The 19,132-nt window shown below is 39.4% G+C and overlaps 1 protein-coding gene across 1 annotated transcript; it reads left to right on the top strand.

Moving 5' to 3' along the window:
• The first annotated feature begins 1,213 nt into the window (after positions 1-1,213).
• On the top strand, positions 1,214-18,134 carry clcf1 (cardiotrophin-like cytokine factor 1). The gene is made up of 3 exons (XM_058398023.1): positions 1,214-1,564; positions 10,801-10,961; positions 14,178-18,134. The coding sequence occupies exons 1-3, from the start codon at positions 1,549-1,551 to the stop codon at positions 15,291-15,293; spliced, it is 1,293 nt and encodes a 430-aa protein (XP_058254006.1). The 5' UTR covers positions 1,214-1,548; the 3' UTR covers positions 15,294-18,134.
• Positions 18,135-19,132: the final 998 nt, after the last annotated feature.

Raw genomic sequence — 19,132 nt, 5'->3', positions numbered from 1 at the left:
ATACCTATATAAAATAATGTACAGTATACATCACATTAAATAACCATGCAGATACAGGTCAAGGTCTTTTTTTGACCCAATTTTTGACTTCCATTCCTGCTCACTACGAATCTAGGCATGGGGGTTCACAGTCCAGAGACTTCTGTGCCGGTCCCAAGCCCGGATAAATAGAGAGGGTTGCTTCAGGAAGGGAATCCGGCATAAAACATTGCCAAATTTAATCATGCAAATATTTTTGCGGATGCAGAAGATGGAGCGAGATGATTCACTGTGGTGACCCCTGAAGGGAAAAGAAGAAGAAGAAGAAGACGAAGAAGAAGAAGAAGAAGAAGAAGAAGAAGAAGAAGATTCCTGCTCACTACGGATGTAAAAATCAGGCCATTTGAGTTGAGGAGGCAAATCCTTCCGGTCAGCTCAAATCAGTCTGATTATATATATCATTAGATTAGATAATAATATGAAATAAATCATTAGATTAGATAATAATATGAATGAGAGAGTGTCCAGGTACAAAGACATCTCTAAGAAGTTCTACGTGAATGAAGGTAGCACGAGTCCTTGCTGTAAACACTGAAGACCACCAGAGGGCGACAAAGTTCTGAAAAGATGTCCGTTTACAACGCAATCACAATATCAATTATATTCAGTCACGTGATTCGCGATGGGCCTACTGAAAATAAAAGGGAAACCTCATGAAGACAACACGATCCGTAAGTGTGTGTGTGTGTGTGTGTGTGTGTGACTGACAGGTAAAGGTGTGGTGAAGAAATAAAACTAGACAGGTAATACCAGAGGTATGATACATCAAAAAAGAATCTAAAGAGTCACTAGGAGTCGAACGAGTCGAGCTTGCCTATTTGATTCTTTCCTATAAATACTTATATTAAAGTTTTGGACCAACACTACAAGCAGACTTATTTCAGTCCAGCTAATAATCCGCGGTTTTATTAACAGTGGCATGTATGACGAGATGAAGTGCAGTGTAGTGTGGAGCTATTAAATGTCTGATAATAATCCCCTCGGGCGCTTTGCGGTTTGGAGCCTCGTGGCCGCGCTCAATCAGACTCTGATAACAGACACGGTGAAGGAGAGAGAGAAAGAGAGAGAGAGAGAGAGAGAGAGAGTGGTGAAGAAGGAGAGATGGGAGGAGGAGAGGAGGAGAAGGAGGAGGGTGGGGGGGCATTTGACTATAAATTCACTTCTCCGTCACTCACTCACTCATTCACTCACTCATTCCGTCAGACTCCGAGCCGGACGCGCGCAAAAAAAAGCCGGACACGCGCAAAGAGGTCACGCGCAAACGCGGACACGCGGAGCCGCCGCATCGGCGCTTCTAAAAAGCCGCTCATCCTCTCTTTATAGACTGTCGCGGAGTTGTAAAAGATTCTCTCCGTGGAGGAGTGTGTGTGTGTGTGTGTGTGTGTGTGTGTGTGTCCGACAGTCTGGAGGAGTAACAGAAACGAGTCGGTTTCATAAAAGTTCCATAAAACTTTACAACACAAGGCGAACGGAAGGAAATAAAGTTTCATATCAGATAAAATTAGGAAAATGATGCGCCAGGAAGGTAAGATATCTCCTTCTTAATTTCTCACATGCAAAACATTTATTATTATTATTATTATTATTATTATTATTATTATTATTAATATAATAAAATGGCACATTTCTATATATTTTTTTATATTTTTAATATTTATATTTATATTTATTTTTTAAATATTTTTAAACTTTTTAAAAAAACATTTTTTTTAATTCAGTCTAAGGCCAAAAGAAAAATTATTCCTTATTTAATGAAACTTTACGTTATATGTTTGTATACCAATCTACCTCTGGGTCATTCTGGAAAAAGAAAAAAAAAAAGAAGAAAAAATTGTAAAGCAAACTAAATCCCAGGAATTTTGATCCTCGACGTATGACGAGAAAGTTTGCAAATGATTCCTTTTCCTTCTTTTCCTTTCCTTGAATCTGTTTGCGATGTTTTAGGATGTGCATGCTAAATCTATTGTATAAAAAAAAAAAACGTTTTTGTAAATAGATCAAAAACCCAAAAGATTTCCGGCCTGTTCGGAACCAAACCGCTTGTTGTTTTGAGCAGCTGACTGATGAGAGGAGTGGGTTTAATAATTCTCATTTGATCTTTTAGCTCTTATGTGGTTTTACAAGATTCACATGAGGCCACGCAACTCTTACGAAACTCTCTGGAAACTCACCATCGTGGTAGAAGTAGGCTAATCTGTGAAAATAAATGAAGTAAATGACGTAATTGGTTTAGGAAATCGGATTGTATACACATTTAGATTGGGTTAGATTGGAAGGAAAAGGGATTTGAACAAATATTTAAAAGCAGTATTGTACACTGACTTGTTGGTTTATATCTAGTAACTGGTAACTCAATCTTTGCCTGTTATTTTTGGTGATTTACATGTAAGATTGACCTCATTAGAAAGGTTTGTAGGGCACGCAACACACACACTCACACACACACTTATTGCTGTGTGGGGTTTTTTTTCTTTTTCTAGAAGTGTGTGTCACTGGACAAAAATAAAGTGTGGATTAAATCTTTGGATGTTTCACTAAGAAACAGTCAACCATTTGGCTCTCATGTGGTCATTTTGTCTGCGCTGGCGTTCATTTTTTTTCCCGTAGTTTTCCCTTTTTTGAATATATCAACTGCAGCATAAACCTAAAAACCACATTTTCTCCCTTGCGAAGCCACGGAATTATCCCAAACATCAGCGTTTTATGCTTTTCTATCGCTTTAAAAGTAAAACTGAACACACTGAGAACATATATGCGTATAGAATACGACACACACACACACAACAAAACACAAAAAGGGGAATTGTAGGAGTTCATAGGTCGAGGGTCATCCTTGTTAACAGACACTAATATGAGAAAGTATATGATTCATGTTAGTCAAGGTTTGAGAACACACACACACACACACACATACACACACACACACATACACTTGGGGTGCACACAGAGCCACACATACCACCTGTCCACAGGGAACCATGTCTGTGAAAAGGAGGATGAGTGTGTGACGAAATGATGCGATTTACACTAAAAGAAAGCAGCATGTCATGCTCACACCACCCACACACACACCCACACACACACACACACACACACACACACACTTCCTCCAGCTCCCTCTCCTCTTCCTCTTCCAGTTTATCTCCTATAGTTCTTTTTTTTTTTTTTAATTTCCGTCTCTTCCACACACACACACACCAGCTTTGCACACTTAATCCATCATGGCGATCACACAACCACAACCGCCGGACACGCATGGACTCATGCATACAGATGGTGTAAAAAAAAAAAGGACAACGCTGTTATTAGCGTGTCGCTGCCGTTTACACATTTGCAATTTTACCCGTGCGACGAAAGAAAGTTCAGCAACGATCCGAAGAGGAGAGGAGAGGAGAGGCGATTAAAAAAAAAAGATGGAGGCTAACATGGACGAAGGAAACGTGGAAGGAGAGAGAGAGAGAGAGAGAGAGAGGAAGAGAGGTAGAAGGTTAAGCATGAAAGGATGAGATAGAGAGATGGAGTGATTGAGAGGGGGATGGAGAGTGAGGGTTAATGCAGCCCAGATTCCCTCCAACAAGAGAACAAGAGAGAGAGAAAGAAAAGTAGAGAGTGAGTTCGGGAAAAGAAAAAGAGAGAGAGGGAGAGAGAGAGAGAGAGAGAGAGAGAGGGAGAGAGAAGTGCACAGGGGAATGATATAAAATGAGTTGGTCACGGTTTGAACAGTTACACATGCTGTTTACATTTTTCCCAAATTAACATGGCCCCCTCACTTTACCGACTCCCTCTCTCCTATCCCTCTGTTTCTCTGTCTATCTCTTCTACGTTTTCCTTTCTCCACACTTTTCTGCGAAGAACGGGAAGTTCGGATAACTAGACCGCTCCCTGCGACCGGTCGCTATTTATTTTGATGAGAGGACCGTGTCAGGAGTTAACAGAAACCTGAGGCTGAGAGATGGAAAAATGGAGAGGGAGGGGGTGGTGGGGGGATATGAGGGGCAGATAATTAAAAAAAGGAAGGAAGAGAAAGGTAATTAGAGAGGTAAAAGGACTTACGAGAGTCAAGCGGTGCAGAGAGAGAGAGAGAGAGAGAGAAGAGATTTTTTTGGAAGATCTGAAGGAAAAACAGTCAGAAACGGAGAGATGGAGTAGAGGAACGAGAGGGGAACGGGTTTGAGGGATTTGTTGTAAATCCAGGTTTTTATTCTTTTCGCTTTTTCTTTTTTCTTTATTCCTCCTTTTGTTTTGATGTTCGTTGGCGGAGTTGACAACGTTTCAGGCCAAATGTGATCAATTTGAATTTCGAACCGCTTCCAAGCATCCAAAGAGAGACTGTGTGCCCGTGTGTGTGTGTGTGTGTGTGTGTGTGTTTGGAGGGAGATGATGGCTAGTACATATGAGTGATGCTAATACACAATACTTGAGTGTGTACTCCATGTTTACCGTCCACATCATACTGGTGTGTGTGTGTGTGTGTGTGTGTGTGTGTGTGTTGAGTTAGTGAAGGAATGCACATTTGATTGAGTGCAGGCTGCACATAAATCTCCACTTTAACTGTACACAGACACACAACATGGACCCTGACCCCTAACTCTCCCCTACAGACACAGTCTTCCACATACACACACATACTGACACACACACACACACACACAAACACTAAGCTCTTTGTGTATGGACCTGATTGGTTATTTGGCTCAGATTTTATTGATGTGCTATGAAGTATATCATGTTTTATGATACGGTGCATTCCCCAAAGCTCGGGTGTGAAGTGCAACAACAAATCAGGGAAGTGTATCCTGCTGCGTACGTATGTGTGTGTGTGTGTGTGAGACTGAGAGAAGAGCAGGATGTATCGATCTGCACATTTCTCATCATATCATTGCTGCCAGCTGTTGGCTCATGCTCACTCTTTTTCTCTTTGACACACATACACACACAAATCCCCTCTAATAAAAAGCGTCATTTCTCAGTAGGCTTCAGAGATCCACTTCAGAAGAGACGTCTGGGAGAAAGAAGAAGAAGAAGAAGAAGAAGAAGAAAAAAAAAGGTTTCCTCAATATGATAGTGTTTAGATCGTTACTCAGCCACCTAATTCCCTTTCAGTTGGTTTCGTCAGCGGCGAAAATCGAAACATCAATCACAATTAGGGCTCCCTGTGTGAGACACGCTGTATACTGGCGAAGGATCAGCGCCGCTCTGTGTTCCTTCTCCAACTCTATATGATGAATTAGATGGGAGACGGACGGCGGTGAATCAAAACAGGCACGGGGTACGAGTACACAAAAAGCGGTACGGATCGATTAATAAGAATCCGTGTCAAAACGAAGAACGCCGTGCAGTTCGATTCTATACAATTAGCCTTTTAGCTAACATGAACCTCGAAATCACGGAAAACCTGGCACTCTTCAAAACCCTTGTTAAGAACTCCGCATGGGTTCTGGTGTAACCTGCAGCTCCGCAGTTCGAACCCGAGCTCGAGTTACCGTCTATGATCTCCTCGTGTCCGCATGGATTTCCTCCAGGTTTCTCAATTTTCCTCCCACCTTGTAAAAACATGCTGGTAGGTGGACTGGCTAAAATAAATCACCTCGAAGTGTGAATCACATGCTGCCTGGAGGAGTGTAACCACATGTGAAAACAATATTTGTATTAACCCGGACACTGCTAGGAAGCATTCATTATTTATTTACGGATTTATTTGTAATAAAGTTTCACAGTCTGGATCGATAAAAATAATATGAGGAGGCTAACAAGGACCTGATCATCACCGGCGTAGTAAAAAGTTAAAAGCTTAACGGTTTAACTTGTCTATATTTCGGGAACCAGGCTCAATTTCTTCATCTTTCTTGAGTCATAAACTCATAAACTCTCAGAGACTTGGCATTTCTAGCTCCGTTTTATTATTATTTTTTCCTCCCCATATTTTCAGGCACATAATAGAAGGTTCGATCGATTTCAAAGTAAATAAATAAAAGAAAAATCCAATTTAAGGCAGGTTTAAATCCGTATACAGATAGAGATATTTCCAGCGCTAAACAGATCCAGATCCAGATAGCATTGCTTTACATCCCTAATCCACGCTGTATTCCTGTTTTGTGACCCAAGGGATTGGCTTCATTTTTATCCCGATCTTGGATGAAGCGCATACTGAAGATGAATAAATGAAAGAATCCAGAGTCTATGGATATGAGAAACAGAAATGCCCGTAACACTACACAACTTCCGCTTTCCTCTAATACTCTATGGTCTGTATCGGAATATATCAGAACATGCTAGGGATGTATTTTACAGTATTACACTCTCATCTCTGATACCGACTCCGAATCGAAATCTTCAGAGCTCGCTTCGGTTTCCGAAAAGAATTCAGTGACGCCGATCATTTTCTTTGGCGCTAGCCTCAGATTCCTGTTCTCGGTTGACTGGCGTTGAACCCGATGTGGTTCTTCTGCTGTTCTGCCCCCGGCGTGTCGTGCTCTCGGAGACGCTTTTCTGCTCACCGCAGTTGTAAAGAGTGATTATTTCCCTCCAGTCACCTCGAAACCTCGAACCCGGTCCTCCGATCTCTCTCATCAGTACGGCCTTGTGCAGAATCCACTCTCACCGTTCTGTCTTGTGAGCTTGAAAATCCCTGGAGGTTTCTGAAATACTCAAAGCGACCCGTCTGCCAAGGTCAGAGTCACTGGGATCAAATTTTTCCTTTATTCTGATGTGAACATTAAGCGAGCACAGCTTTTGATCTTAATGATTTTAAGCCTTTACACTGCCGCGCATGATCGGCCGATTGAGTAAGCGGGGAGGGCAGGTGTTCCTATTAAAGTGGACGGTGAGCATAATATGTTTTGATTCGCTTTTGCAAGAAAAAATGAAGCAAATCCTATTATAGACCTGGACGAATGAATGCCATATACTGAATGTTTCCCTTGTAAAAATTTCCGTTTGTTTTTTATATTTCTTCTTCTGAAAAGTCTTGGTATTGAAATCAGGTGCTGAACTTTCCCACTCCTGGTTGCTTATTGCACTACAGACTATAAGCCCGAGGATAATTGCCATAACTCGGAGTCAGGAAAAGGTGTGTCGCTCTATGTTGTAAAGTTATATTTGCGTGAGTGTGTGGTTAGAGCGCACAATTTAACATGTGAAACTGTCTTAGCATATTTAATAAAAGCCTTTGTGCGCGGCTCTCCTTTCTTTCGACCGGGAAGAAAAGCGCGGAAGAAAAGCGAGGCAGAGAAGAGAAAAGGAAAACTGGCAGGCCTAATCGAGGTTAATAAGCTGCTGTTATTTTGGCTGGGGGCAAAAAAGAGATAAACTGCTTCAAAAGAAAGGGAGAGAAAGGAGGTGTGCACAGGAGGAGGATTAAAAACAACTTGACAAGTGAGGCCAGCTCTGAGAGAGGAGGAAAAAAAATGAGAGAGGGCGGGGGATTGTAGATTAGAGAAAGAGGGAAGAAGGTGAAAGAGGGGTAGAGGAAGAGGCGAGAGGGTTACGGGAGTGGACAAAAGGATGGCAGACGCTTTAAAGAGGAGGAATGAGAGGTAGCGGTGAGGGGAAGAAGGAGGAGGAGGAGCGGCTCGGAGCACATATTTCACACCTGCTGAAGACTCAACGCCTCAAACAAGTAATTACACATCTCCACCGTGTCCCTCTCGCTGCCTGACAAAAGAAAGAGTGTGTGCCATGTTTGTGCTGGAGGACACCCTGAGGCTTCCCCAGACACGCACACACAAAATTAGAGTACTGTCTGAGCCTCTCTGAAGTATGAGAGATCATTTGCTGCCATTTTCCCCGCATGACTTCAAGGCTTAAAAGGGTTTCCGAAGACTCATGATGGTCACACACACACACACACACATGCACATGCACTCATCATAAACACCCATCATAAACACCCAGATAAGCACACTTTCCAATGTAAGGCATGTAAACTGTGAATTGGCTTTAGGTCAAAGATACCGTATCCCAAATTGGAACATGCAACGGCAATTTCCAAACAAAAACACACCAGACCACACACACACACACATACTCTCTCTGAAACACTTGATGCACACTGCCTAAATCTGAAAGTGTTCTGATAAGGTTTCCTTCACTCGAGACGGATTTTGCTCGACACATTTCAAATCTGAAAACACTTTTCCTATCCTACGTGACTCACTCCCCTGTATTTTGTTTTCAACCACAACTTCAAACTGTAAGTGAGTGTTGTTTTTCCCCTGTTTTGTTTTGTCCTCGAGGCATCTTCACTGTCTTTGCCAGCTGACATGACAAAAACACACGAGAATCATATTAAAAAAATAAGGAGGTGGGGTGGGGGGTGGTTAAGGGAGGGTAGAGGGGGCTTTAGTGTACGATGAGTTACGGAGTTACACCAAGGGAGAAATTTGTGAAACAATGCTTGGGAAATCATAACTATAACCTGACTTGCCACAGCGCTTTCCGTCGACTTAAAATAATTCCACATGTCTGGCACTGTACTTACGCACAGTAGTAAGTCTCATTACTTCCTCATAAAAGTGAATTAAAAGTATAAATGCGAAGCCATGAACCCACAAATTGCAATCTACAAAACTAACAAAATCTTTTTCTCTGCTTTTCCCTTTAAATGAGGAACAGTAACGGAGAAAGACGGTATTTATTTATTTATTTATTAGTATAAAATTAGCAAACACACTAAATACGGTCCGTTCTTTTAATTTACCTAGAATCCCCTCTCTCTCTCTCTTTCTCTCTCTCTCTCTCTCTCTCGCTCTCTCTTTTTTAAGTTTATTTTTTAGTCCACATCTGAGGTAACAAGACTGCCTCATCATGATATCATGCAAAATACAGAACAGTGAAAGAAAGTAATTTTTCTACTTCTCGTGATCTTCAGGTTATTTGAATGAAGCAGCTGTGCGTTGATTAGGTGGCTTCTGGAATGTTCCAGATGTTTTATAGGGGTGAAGATGTTCAGGTAACAGGGTTCAGTGCCGTGGGAAGCTGAAATGCCGGTCTAATCTGGTGAATAAAATTCGGATTCGGAAAAAGACAAAGGGTAACGTGAAAAGGGGAATTAAATAATTTAGCTATGTTTAAAGTATGAAAATGATTTTAATAAATATATATTTTAAAGGACAGTGTGGTTATTGGGGGTGGGATGATATATATATATATATATATATATATATATATTTAATCTGAAACATGCACATAAGACATTCTTTACCTGTTTAAAATGCCTTTTAATTTTAATTTTTACCTTTTAAAAGTGTAGTATGTTTTGTAAATAAAAATCCCTATCCATTATATATATATGTATATATATATATATATATATATATATATATATATATATATATATATATATATATATATATATATATATATATAAAAGTCAGCATTATCTATTAACAAATATTCAATAATTCAAATATTTTTGTAATAATAAAACAGTTCTTATAACTTGTTATTTTATTGTGTATTGTTTTATAACGACAGCTTTGAAAAGCTTAATATGTATTTTTAGCTACTGACGAAGGAAGAGTAAACTAATATATCTATATAGATGATTTAGCATTAAATAACATTTATATCCATGTGTCATCAAAATCCATAATAAATACAGCTCCAAAGTGTAACTACCTGAATAAATAAATGATGCCAATATGTGAAACGACTTATAACTGCATTGTAACATAGTAATGCAGCATGATTATAGCTATGACCTATTATAATAAAACAGGAATGTATATTAACAGCTTTTTTTTTTGCCAAATTAATAAAAGAAAAGAAATGAAAAGACGAATTCTAGCAAATGATCCAAGCGTATAGTAAATGAATTCAAAAAGAAAAGAAAAGACTAATGCCAAGCGTTTGTTGCGTATAGTGTAAATGAATAACTAATGACTTAACGCATTCCGGTATTAAAATCCGAGGATTTTATTATCGGAGGTACAAGATACCTTGAAGTATGTGCGCATAACCTTGAAATGATGTTTAGACGATTACAGTAATTAGTAATTAACGGCACTGATTGTGTTTATACATGGCACATGCTTGAGGTCTAATGTAACGGGGATGCTTCCTGATTAGAATAGAATCAGCCAAGTCTTAGTGTGTGTGTGTGTATATATACTATACATGTGTGTGTGTGTGTGTGTGTGTGTGTGAGAGAGAGAGAGATCTGAAGAGGTTCGAAGAAACAAGACAAATCTTTAGGAAAACACCCTGAGGGTTGTAAAGTAACTGCACAGGATTTTGACTTTTTAACAATTTTACTTTCGAAACACAAAGAGCTGACCCTTTCGTTTTGTTGTTTTTTTGGGGTTTTTACAGCTGTTCTGCAAATTATGTTACAAGCGACAGAAACTCTTGACCCTTTTTTTTCCCCCTCCGAACGCCAGTTTGACAAAGAGGCCCTCGGCTTTGTGCGTATTCGGTGCTGACAGTTGTATTTAGTATCCGCTGAGTGACTGCCAATTGCACAGTAAACAACATATCCATCTCTTAGTAAGCATGTCTGATTTGATTCTCCGTTCCAGTCGAGTCTTTCGGAGTCTGACAGCGGGCGATGAAATGGGTGACATCTGATCCTCGTAACGTTTTTGTTTCTGCTAAATCATCCTGTTTTTGCCACGCTGTTTACGTTGCAATGATGACGGTGTATTTTACAATAGGAATGGTGTGTTTTAGCATTTGTGCAGCATAAATCCTCACACACAAAGCGAATGATGAATCTGCTCGCAAAACAACGAATTCTTCGTTCTTACTGGTTCAAATCTGCAGTCCATCAGGCTCACCTCGTGCTGCTGTTGGCCGCGGCGGTGGGGTGTGTTCAGGTGCAGGACCACGCGCTGATGTTGTCCAATGAGAGGAGCACGATAGAGCGAACGTACGAGCTGACCAAATACCTGAACCACCAGCTGAAGGAAATTAAAGACACTTACGTGAGTCTGACTTAGTATGCTTGTGGTCGTGCATGCTTTTGTTTATGTGTGCGTTTTTTCCGCTCATCTCTCTGGCATCCTCGTCCTTTCTCACACATACTTTTTTTTACTGCCTTTGCCTCTTTCCTTGTTCCTTTTCACATCTCTGTCCAAAGAGCATATGTGTGTGTGTGTGTGTGTGTGTTTCTTCTATGATGAAAAACAGAGGGAAAGAGACTAATAAATTCCATTCTTTTTATATATTTATTTGTTTGTTTGTTTATTTATTTATTTATTTATTTTTAAATCAGAATATTCCCAGCTATTAACAAATGCCCATCATTTCATCTGGAACAAAATTCTATAATCTTTTATGCCCTGATTAAAATGCGCATAAAAATTTACGAGCTGTGCATTTCGACGTTCGGCCAACATTTTTAGGCAGGATAAAAAATAAATAAATAAATAAATAAATAAATAAATAAAATTTCAACAAATCGCACTCTTACGCTTTCAGAAATACTTTTCCTTCAAGCCTCAAGTTAGAGTTTCTATGAAAGCCATATGTACAATGACCTTGAGTAATTGAACTCCGCTACTATACTGAGCTCTTATTTTGTTTTTGTTATATTTTACACAAGTGTTATAGAAATTGAAGTTGAATCTGTGCGCTGTTACTTCATTAGAATTGACTTTTCACTGCTATCAGTTTTATTTAGACCTTTTAAATGCAACATACAAACCTTTAATTCTCTCATTCAGCCAGTTTAACTCTATACATCAATACTACTGCGACCTTCTCATGCTACACTATATAGTTAGCGCTATAGCTATAATATTCACCTTCCTAGACGGCATCAAATCCTGATGAATTCATCTAATTTGGAAAAAAATCATGGGGAGGTTTATTTATAGGCTAATTTGCTAAAACTCACTGGTTACATGTAACTGAATCAGCCTGTTTTCTTTGCTAATGCTCGGTTAGACTAGCATCGATTGCTGTAGCGAACAGTACCGGTTAGAGAGCGAGGTCAGTTCTAGCTAATGGTCATATATTATTCATAGAATATTATACTACTTCGCAGAATATTATACTTCTGATTAATTCACTACTAAAAAAACTGGAATTTCAGAGATCAGATCAGAAAATAGTGCCGTTCATTAATTATTAAAATTATAACTTTTCACAAAACTTAATTTTGTGGGGAAAAAATAATTCTGACTTTTTTTTTTGCTGGATGTCTAAGCTTTTGACATTTTATCTACAATTTTATTACTTATTACTGTTTTATTTCTCAGGACATTTTCCATCCTTGCCTAGAAATACATTAATATCGTGTTATAATGCATTTATAAGGCATTATTTACATAGTTATAACTGTATGCAAATAAAAAAGTCTGCTTTAGGTACATATATATATATATATATATATATATATATATATATATATATAGCTCATAGATATTGATATTATATCCTTATTATAATGTAATAACGTACAAGCTGTATTTATAAGCTCTAAGTAGAGAAATGAAGACATTTATTAAACCAGCAGCACTACACTGTACTTCTGCCGAGATTTAGAGCCATAAGAAAAAAGAAAAACGGTCTATCAAAGGTTGTAAAGCTTACTATAGAAAAAAAGTCTAGGAAAGTCAGTATGTGAAGTAGGACTTGGTGATATGAAGTGTTCTGGACACTACTAAAAAAATGCATAATGTTAACAATTCATAACATATTATAAAGATACTGATAAACTCAAACGTTTTCTCTTATACATATTTAATTCTATCGATATCTATAACGCCTTATAAATGCATTATAACATTACAACATGTGTTTATAGTCTAATAAAACTTATTACTGTCATATAAAATCGTACCAAGAGCTCTTTGAAACACCAATTATTCGTTTCAGTCATTTCAGTTTGAATTACTTCACGCATTCAATCAATTATTTCACCTTTTTCTAAGAATATTTAATTTATAAACACGGCATTTTCAAAACATATTGCGGCGTTATTTATATATAAATCAAATTCCAAAAAGTAATGGCACTGATTTCAACTGAAATTACATGAAAACTATTAAAATGAATAAAAAGGTCCATTGCTTTTGAAGGGTTCTACATGGAACCATTTCTTTTTTTAATTTTTTAAAAGGTTTTTTGGGGCAAGCCCAGAACCCAGGATCTGCAAGGAACCTTTTTTAAGAAAGTTTTTTATTTTATTTATTTATTTTTTTTATTTTATAATTAAATTAAATTAAATTAAATGTTATTTTATTTTCTTAGGTGAAACATTTTCTCCCGACCAAGAAAACCTAAAAAAAATTAAATTCACAGTGACGAAGTGATGCAGAGAGCTTTTTTGTCCTGCCTTCTATTTGTTTTCTGTGGAAGCAGGTGAAAATCTGGTGCACAGGGACGTGGGAGCGAGGCGCATGCAATAAGACGGGGAATTTTTTTTATTTTGGCTTTTTGCAATTTACTGGTGAATATCCTGGTGTTCTGGCCAAACAGATTGTTTCATGTGCTGTTGGTGTCAGGTAGCAATTATCCATGACTACTGTACAGCAGCACAATAACTGGAACTTATTTATACCACAAAATAAATCCTTACAAAAACAAGAAACTACGTTTTTTCATTTTTCCAGCCCTTACAAGAGCAGAATTTTAGGATTCTGTTATCAATTCCAGACTTGAGGCTTTTCAAAGTCTAAGTCCTGCTTTTTCACCACAGAAAATAGAGATTTCCTTTGTGGAAAAATCACACAAATTTCACATTTTAGCGTGGGATTTATGTGTGTAATATGCGATGATTTGAAAAACACGTGCAGCTTCATTTCACCGTGAATTCCAGTAAACATGCCTGACGTCATGTGATCATGTGTGTTTAGAATAAGGGAAAAAACACTTTCCTCATGGGAGAAAATCACATATGGAATCACATGTTTACTACATGTGAAGTGTATTTTAAAATACATAGTATGTGAAAAACCACACGAGGAAAATTCGCACGTGAATCATGAAACGTGTGAATTGGGTGACTTTTTCAATTTGGGTTTTTAAGATATCAGGTTTATGATGTTATTATGTACTCAGATTCACAAAACATCATCCTGAGCAATATTTAAATTAAAATAGTATCTCTTAGGTCTTTTGTAATGTACAATAAGATAATGTATAGGTCATAATGATTAAGTGCTTAAGATGTGTGTTCACTGTGTGTCCCTCAGCTCTCATATCTCGGTCCTCCATTCAGTGATCCAGGCTTCTCCCCACCGAGACCCAACATCTCCTCCCTGGCGGTTCCCAGCGCAGCCACGCGGGAGGACCTGTGGCGCGGTCTTGAGAACGGTGCTCGTCTGGCACAGAACCAGCGAGCCTACAGCGTTCTGCTGAGTGCTGTCCGTGAGCTGGCGCGCTCCACGCTGTGTCCGTACCTCCAAAGCTCGCTCTTCCACTTCTGCTCCGGCCTCAGTGGACTCCTGGGCTCCATCTCAGGGCTGATGAATGCCCTGGGCTACACCCCGCCTCTTCACGGCAACGCTCCACCTTCTCAGAAATACACACCGCTTTTGTCTTCTCAGTATCAACGGGCAAACGTGAACGGTCCTGCCCCTTTGAGGAACCACGCGTCTCGGGCTCAGAGCGGCCTGGGAGGAATGAGGGACGGAACAGCTGGATATGAAACGGAGAGGAAGCGGGATCGGGAAAGGGAGAGGCCTGAGCGAGGGAGGAGAGGGAGGCGGAGAGAAGGGGAGAGCTGGGTGGAGAGAGAGGAGGAGGAGCGGGAGGAAGGTATGGAGAGGTGGAGGAGGAGGAGAAGACTGCTGACTGTCGAAGATGAGGACGAAGGTAAACAAACAAGCCACAGCTATGAGCCAAACAGCAACAACAATAACAACATGAACAGCAACCACACAAGTTCCAAGCACTATTTCAGCAAATATGGCAGCGGCAGAGACTTTAACATCAACAGCACAAGCAGCGATGCCCGGCTTCCCACGGAAACGGAGAGAGAAGCGGGTATAAGCAGAGAGGAAGAGGCGGACGAGTTCCAAGCGGACGTTCCTGTCCTCTTTTCCTCTCCGTCCCTCCATTCCGGGCGCTCCGGGCGCCCCATATCCTCTCCCCACCCACCGCTCTCTCCCCTCTCCCTCCTTTACGCATACGAAGACGGGGTCACTGAGGTCGACTCGCACTTGAGCATGGCCGCTCCCTCGCCACGCCCTGCCCTCAACGACTTCACACGGAAAGTGGAGGGATTCTGGGTACTCAGAGAGCTGCAGAGTTGGCTGTTTAGATCAGCCAAAGACTTCACCAGACTGAAGAAGCGACTCCGTGTCTAATTGTCTGACTCTGTGTGTGTGTGTGTGTGTGTGTGTCAGTGTATGTCTATGTCTGGGTGTGTGTGTGTGTGTGAGATAGAGAATGAATGAAACTTCTTGGAGAAAGGAACTCAAAAGGACCTTGCACTTGTGTGGGAAAAAGAGAACTCATCCTGATCAAATAATAGGAGACACAAGGAGAGACACAAGCGGCTTTTCAGAGCGAGAGGCGAGTCAGCAGCTTGAGGAACGTGAATCACGTCTCCGTCTTTTTGACACGGATGAAAGGGAGACGTGAGGCGGAAATCAAGGGGGCAGAAATTGTCTGCTGTCTGATGAACTGACTCAGCACACTGTGACTCGCGATTACTGGGCGCTTTTACGCTCACACACACTGTCAGACTTCTCATAAAGGGCTGTGTCAGACGTCTCTGTAACCACTACAGTATGTGATCTTCCACTTACTGCCATATCGCCCCAGACCCCCCCCCCCAAACTGCAAGTGTCTGAACCTTTGACACCGCGTCACAATACATGCATTTTTCTTATTTTATTCATTGACCACTGCTCAGGATTGGTACGAGTTCACATTTCATTACTACTAACAACCCACACAGCATGAAAATAAAACAACACAGAGTATATGATGACTTGGGAACATATTCATAACATGTTATGATGCATACATAAATCATTATAATCATTGTTATATATATAAAAGCCATTACAGTTCATCACCACAGCAATAATGCATTTATTAGAATGCAAAGACTTTTTCTTAATCTGATTTTATGTAATCACAATAAATAATCATCCACATTGTCAATATATCATTTCACAACATATATATATATATAAATATATATATATATATATATATATATAGATATATATAGATATAGATATAGATATACATTGGCTTTCCTCAATTAAACTTACAGCAATGCCTTATAAATGCATTATAACATGATATGAATGTGTTTCATCATCAAAGTTCATGGATATATAAATACGATCTTGAAAGAAAGTTTGTTACTAAACAATACCGTTGCTTGTTACTGGTCGTGATAGATTTTTATTTCGGTGGCTTTAGTGGTTCACACCTCCAGGGTCCTGGGTTCGAGTCTCGCTCCCGCTCACTGTGTGTGTGCGGAGTTTGCATGTTCTCCCCGTGCTTCCTCCAGGTGCTCCGGTTTCCTCCTACAGTCCAAAGACATGCCTCTAGGCTTATTGGAGTCTGTAAATTGCCCATAATGAGTGTATGTGCCCCACGATGGGTCGGCACTCCGTCCAGGGTGTACCTTGATGGGTGTACGATGACGCCTGAAATAGGCACAGGCTCCCCATGACCCGATGACAGATCAGATAAGCGGTACAGACAATGGAATGAAATGAAAAAGATTATGTTCATGTTGAAATGCACCTTAAAGTATTTTTTTTTCGAACGTATATAATCACACCTCACAGATCCCGTGCGAAATCACGAGTGCTTCCCACCCCCCACCCTGTAAAAGAGCTTTTACGACGTAAAAGCAAATCTTTGTGTCTTTATTACTAGTTCAAGTCGCATAATAGAACCGTAAAGGTTGCAGGTGTAAACGAATATTTTTTTTTTCTTTTTTAAAACATACCACATATTCACTTATTCACCAGATGGAGGAGGAGGCATGATAAAGGTAAAGAAGACATGCAGTGACAAGCAACCATACAGTTTAGTAGCATTTTTCTTTCTCAGAGTGTTGTTGCTGATGGGAGCCTCAATAGCAACATTGTGCTGTTTTATTTCTCAACCTTTTATTTCTCTCTCCCCCGTGAAAACGTGTCAGCACAGTGCAGTAACAGTTTTAAACACAAATGAACAGAAACGCTTTCGTTTTCACATCGGATCAGAGGTGCCAGCTTGGTGATGATGGGTTTCAGTGGAGCGATGAGATCCTTCAATTATTTTATTTTTATTATTATTATTTTTTGGTCAGATGAATTTACGGATTAATTTATGACGAAAATAAAATCTAAATGTTTGATCAGATAAAGGAAAAAATGAATATTAATCCAAACTCTCCTTCCATGTTGAACTTAAGGCTTTCTTTCTTTCTTTCTTTCTTTTGTTCGTTCTTTCTTTCTTTCTTTTCTTTTTTTTTACCTCATTCACTTTTACTGTCATCACTGTGACTTCACCTTCTCTCCAATTCTGTAAAAAGAAATAGCTTGATTGTTGATCATGTCCTTATTTTCAGGATGTGTAGAGGAAAAATGTTCACTGTTGGTGTTTATAAGTGTGTGTGTGTGTGTGTGTGTTAAAAGAAAGCACATTCACAGATAGACCAGGAAACCTTTTTCACATGCAAAGTGACTTTGCTTTATATTTGTATATTTCGATAATATTTTTTGAAAAAAAACAAAACAAAAATATTCTGTAATATTTATTAAAGGGTTTATTTATTATTCTTTGGTATTATTTGATTAAATGAAATCAAGTGTCTTGACTCAATCCTTGGTTTGAAGTGCATTCGCTCTGGCTGCCCTGTTTTGTGTGAACGAGGTCTCATGGCTCGAGGGGAAGCAGGCTGACTCGGAGGATACAGAGTTTTATTAGTCTGTCTAAATGAAATTTATGGCCGGTCTTTCATCTAACACCACAGCCTCTCATCTACGTCTCATCTCTTCCTCTCAATCTGTCTCTCTCACGCCTCTCCTTTTTCCCCCCTCACACTCACCTAGTGTCTCGCTCTCACACTCGCACACACGCAATAAACACCAGGTACGCATGAACGGTTAACGTCACGAATGCGATATACATTCATGCGTTCATGTAAACACTGCGGCCCCACACACACACACACACACACACACACACACACATGAATGAAGTGGCGCACCCTCCAGTCTGTGTTTGGGGAAAAAGTAAAGAATCAGTGGGAATCTTTCTCATCCCTTCAAGCTACACACCTGCATGTGGCCAGTTGTGAAACCACACCCAACACACACACACACACATGCATGCACGCACACACACTAACATATCACACGCAATCACACACACACACACACGCACACGTGACCTTCGTTTTATGAAATCATTTCTAAAGACAGGATATAGTTGATGAGGTTCATACGTGTGTGTGTGTGTGTGTGAAAGAGAGAGAGAGAAAGAGAGAGAGAGAAAGAGAGAGAGAGAGAGAGAGAGAGAGAGAGAGGATTAAAACCCGACCCGAACCTTAACCTCTTTGTTTTATCTGATTATTTTTTTCTCTCACAAACACTCTAACAAACAGTACTTTATTAGAACCTTTGTATATTATTGCAGCTTAAAAAACTTAAACCTGACCCCAAGAACTAACACCACTAACCCCGCTAAACCTTCATTTAACACTTCCTGTAACCTTTATTCGCTCAACCGAACCGTAGCCACCCTGCAAAAGAAATAAAAAATTCATATCCTGTTTGAAACAGAAATATTGTTTTTTAATTTTCTCCTCTGCCAAAACAGAGACTAACTTCCAAGGCCTTTTTTCATTTTCTAAAAAGTTCCTGTAATTTATTTTAATAAAATGCTGAGATGGTCTTCTTCTAATTTATTATATTACTATTTTCTATTATTAATTTTATTATTTTTATAATTATTATTATAATTAATATTATTTCTTGCAATAGTAGCAGTAACAATAGCAGTAGCTCTTTTATTTGCCCTTTATTTACTTGTTTTACTTTTATAAGATGGCGCTAGGGCTTATTAATAATTGCTGTTTTAGAAAATAAAATGTAAAGAAAATAAAATCTAATTAATTAAAATAACTACTAACCTAGCAAGCCATTGTGTCAGGGCCTTCCCAAAAATAAAAAAAAATACCTCTAACCTT

This window comes from Hemibagrus wyckioides, linkage group LG08 (genome assembly GCF_019097595.1).
Source record: "Hemibagrus wyckioides isolate EC202008001 linkage group LG08, SWU_Hwy_1.0, whole genome shotgun sequence".
NCBI lineage: Eukaryota > Metazoa > Chordata > Actinopteri > Siluriformes > Bagridae > Hemibagrus > Hemibagrus wyckioides.
The sequence above is the reverse complement of the archived record's forward strand: the minus strand, read 5'-3'. Positions and strand labels throughout refer to the sequence as shown.

Excerpts from the sequence above, each read along its gene's own strand:
- clcf1 (XM_058398023.1), top strand. Across the intron at positions 10,962-14,177 it reads AGGAAATTAAAGACACTTAC|CTCTCATATCTCGGTCCTCC; the intron begins GTGAGTCTGACT and ends TGTGTCCCTCAG.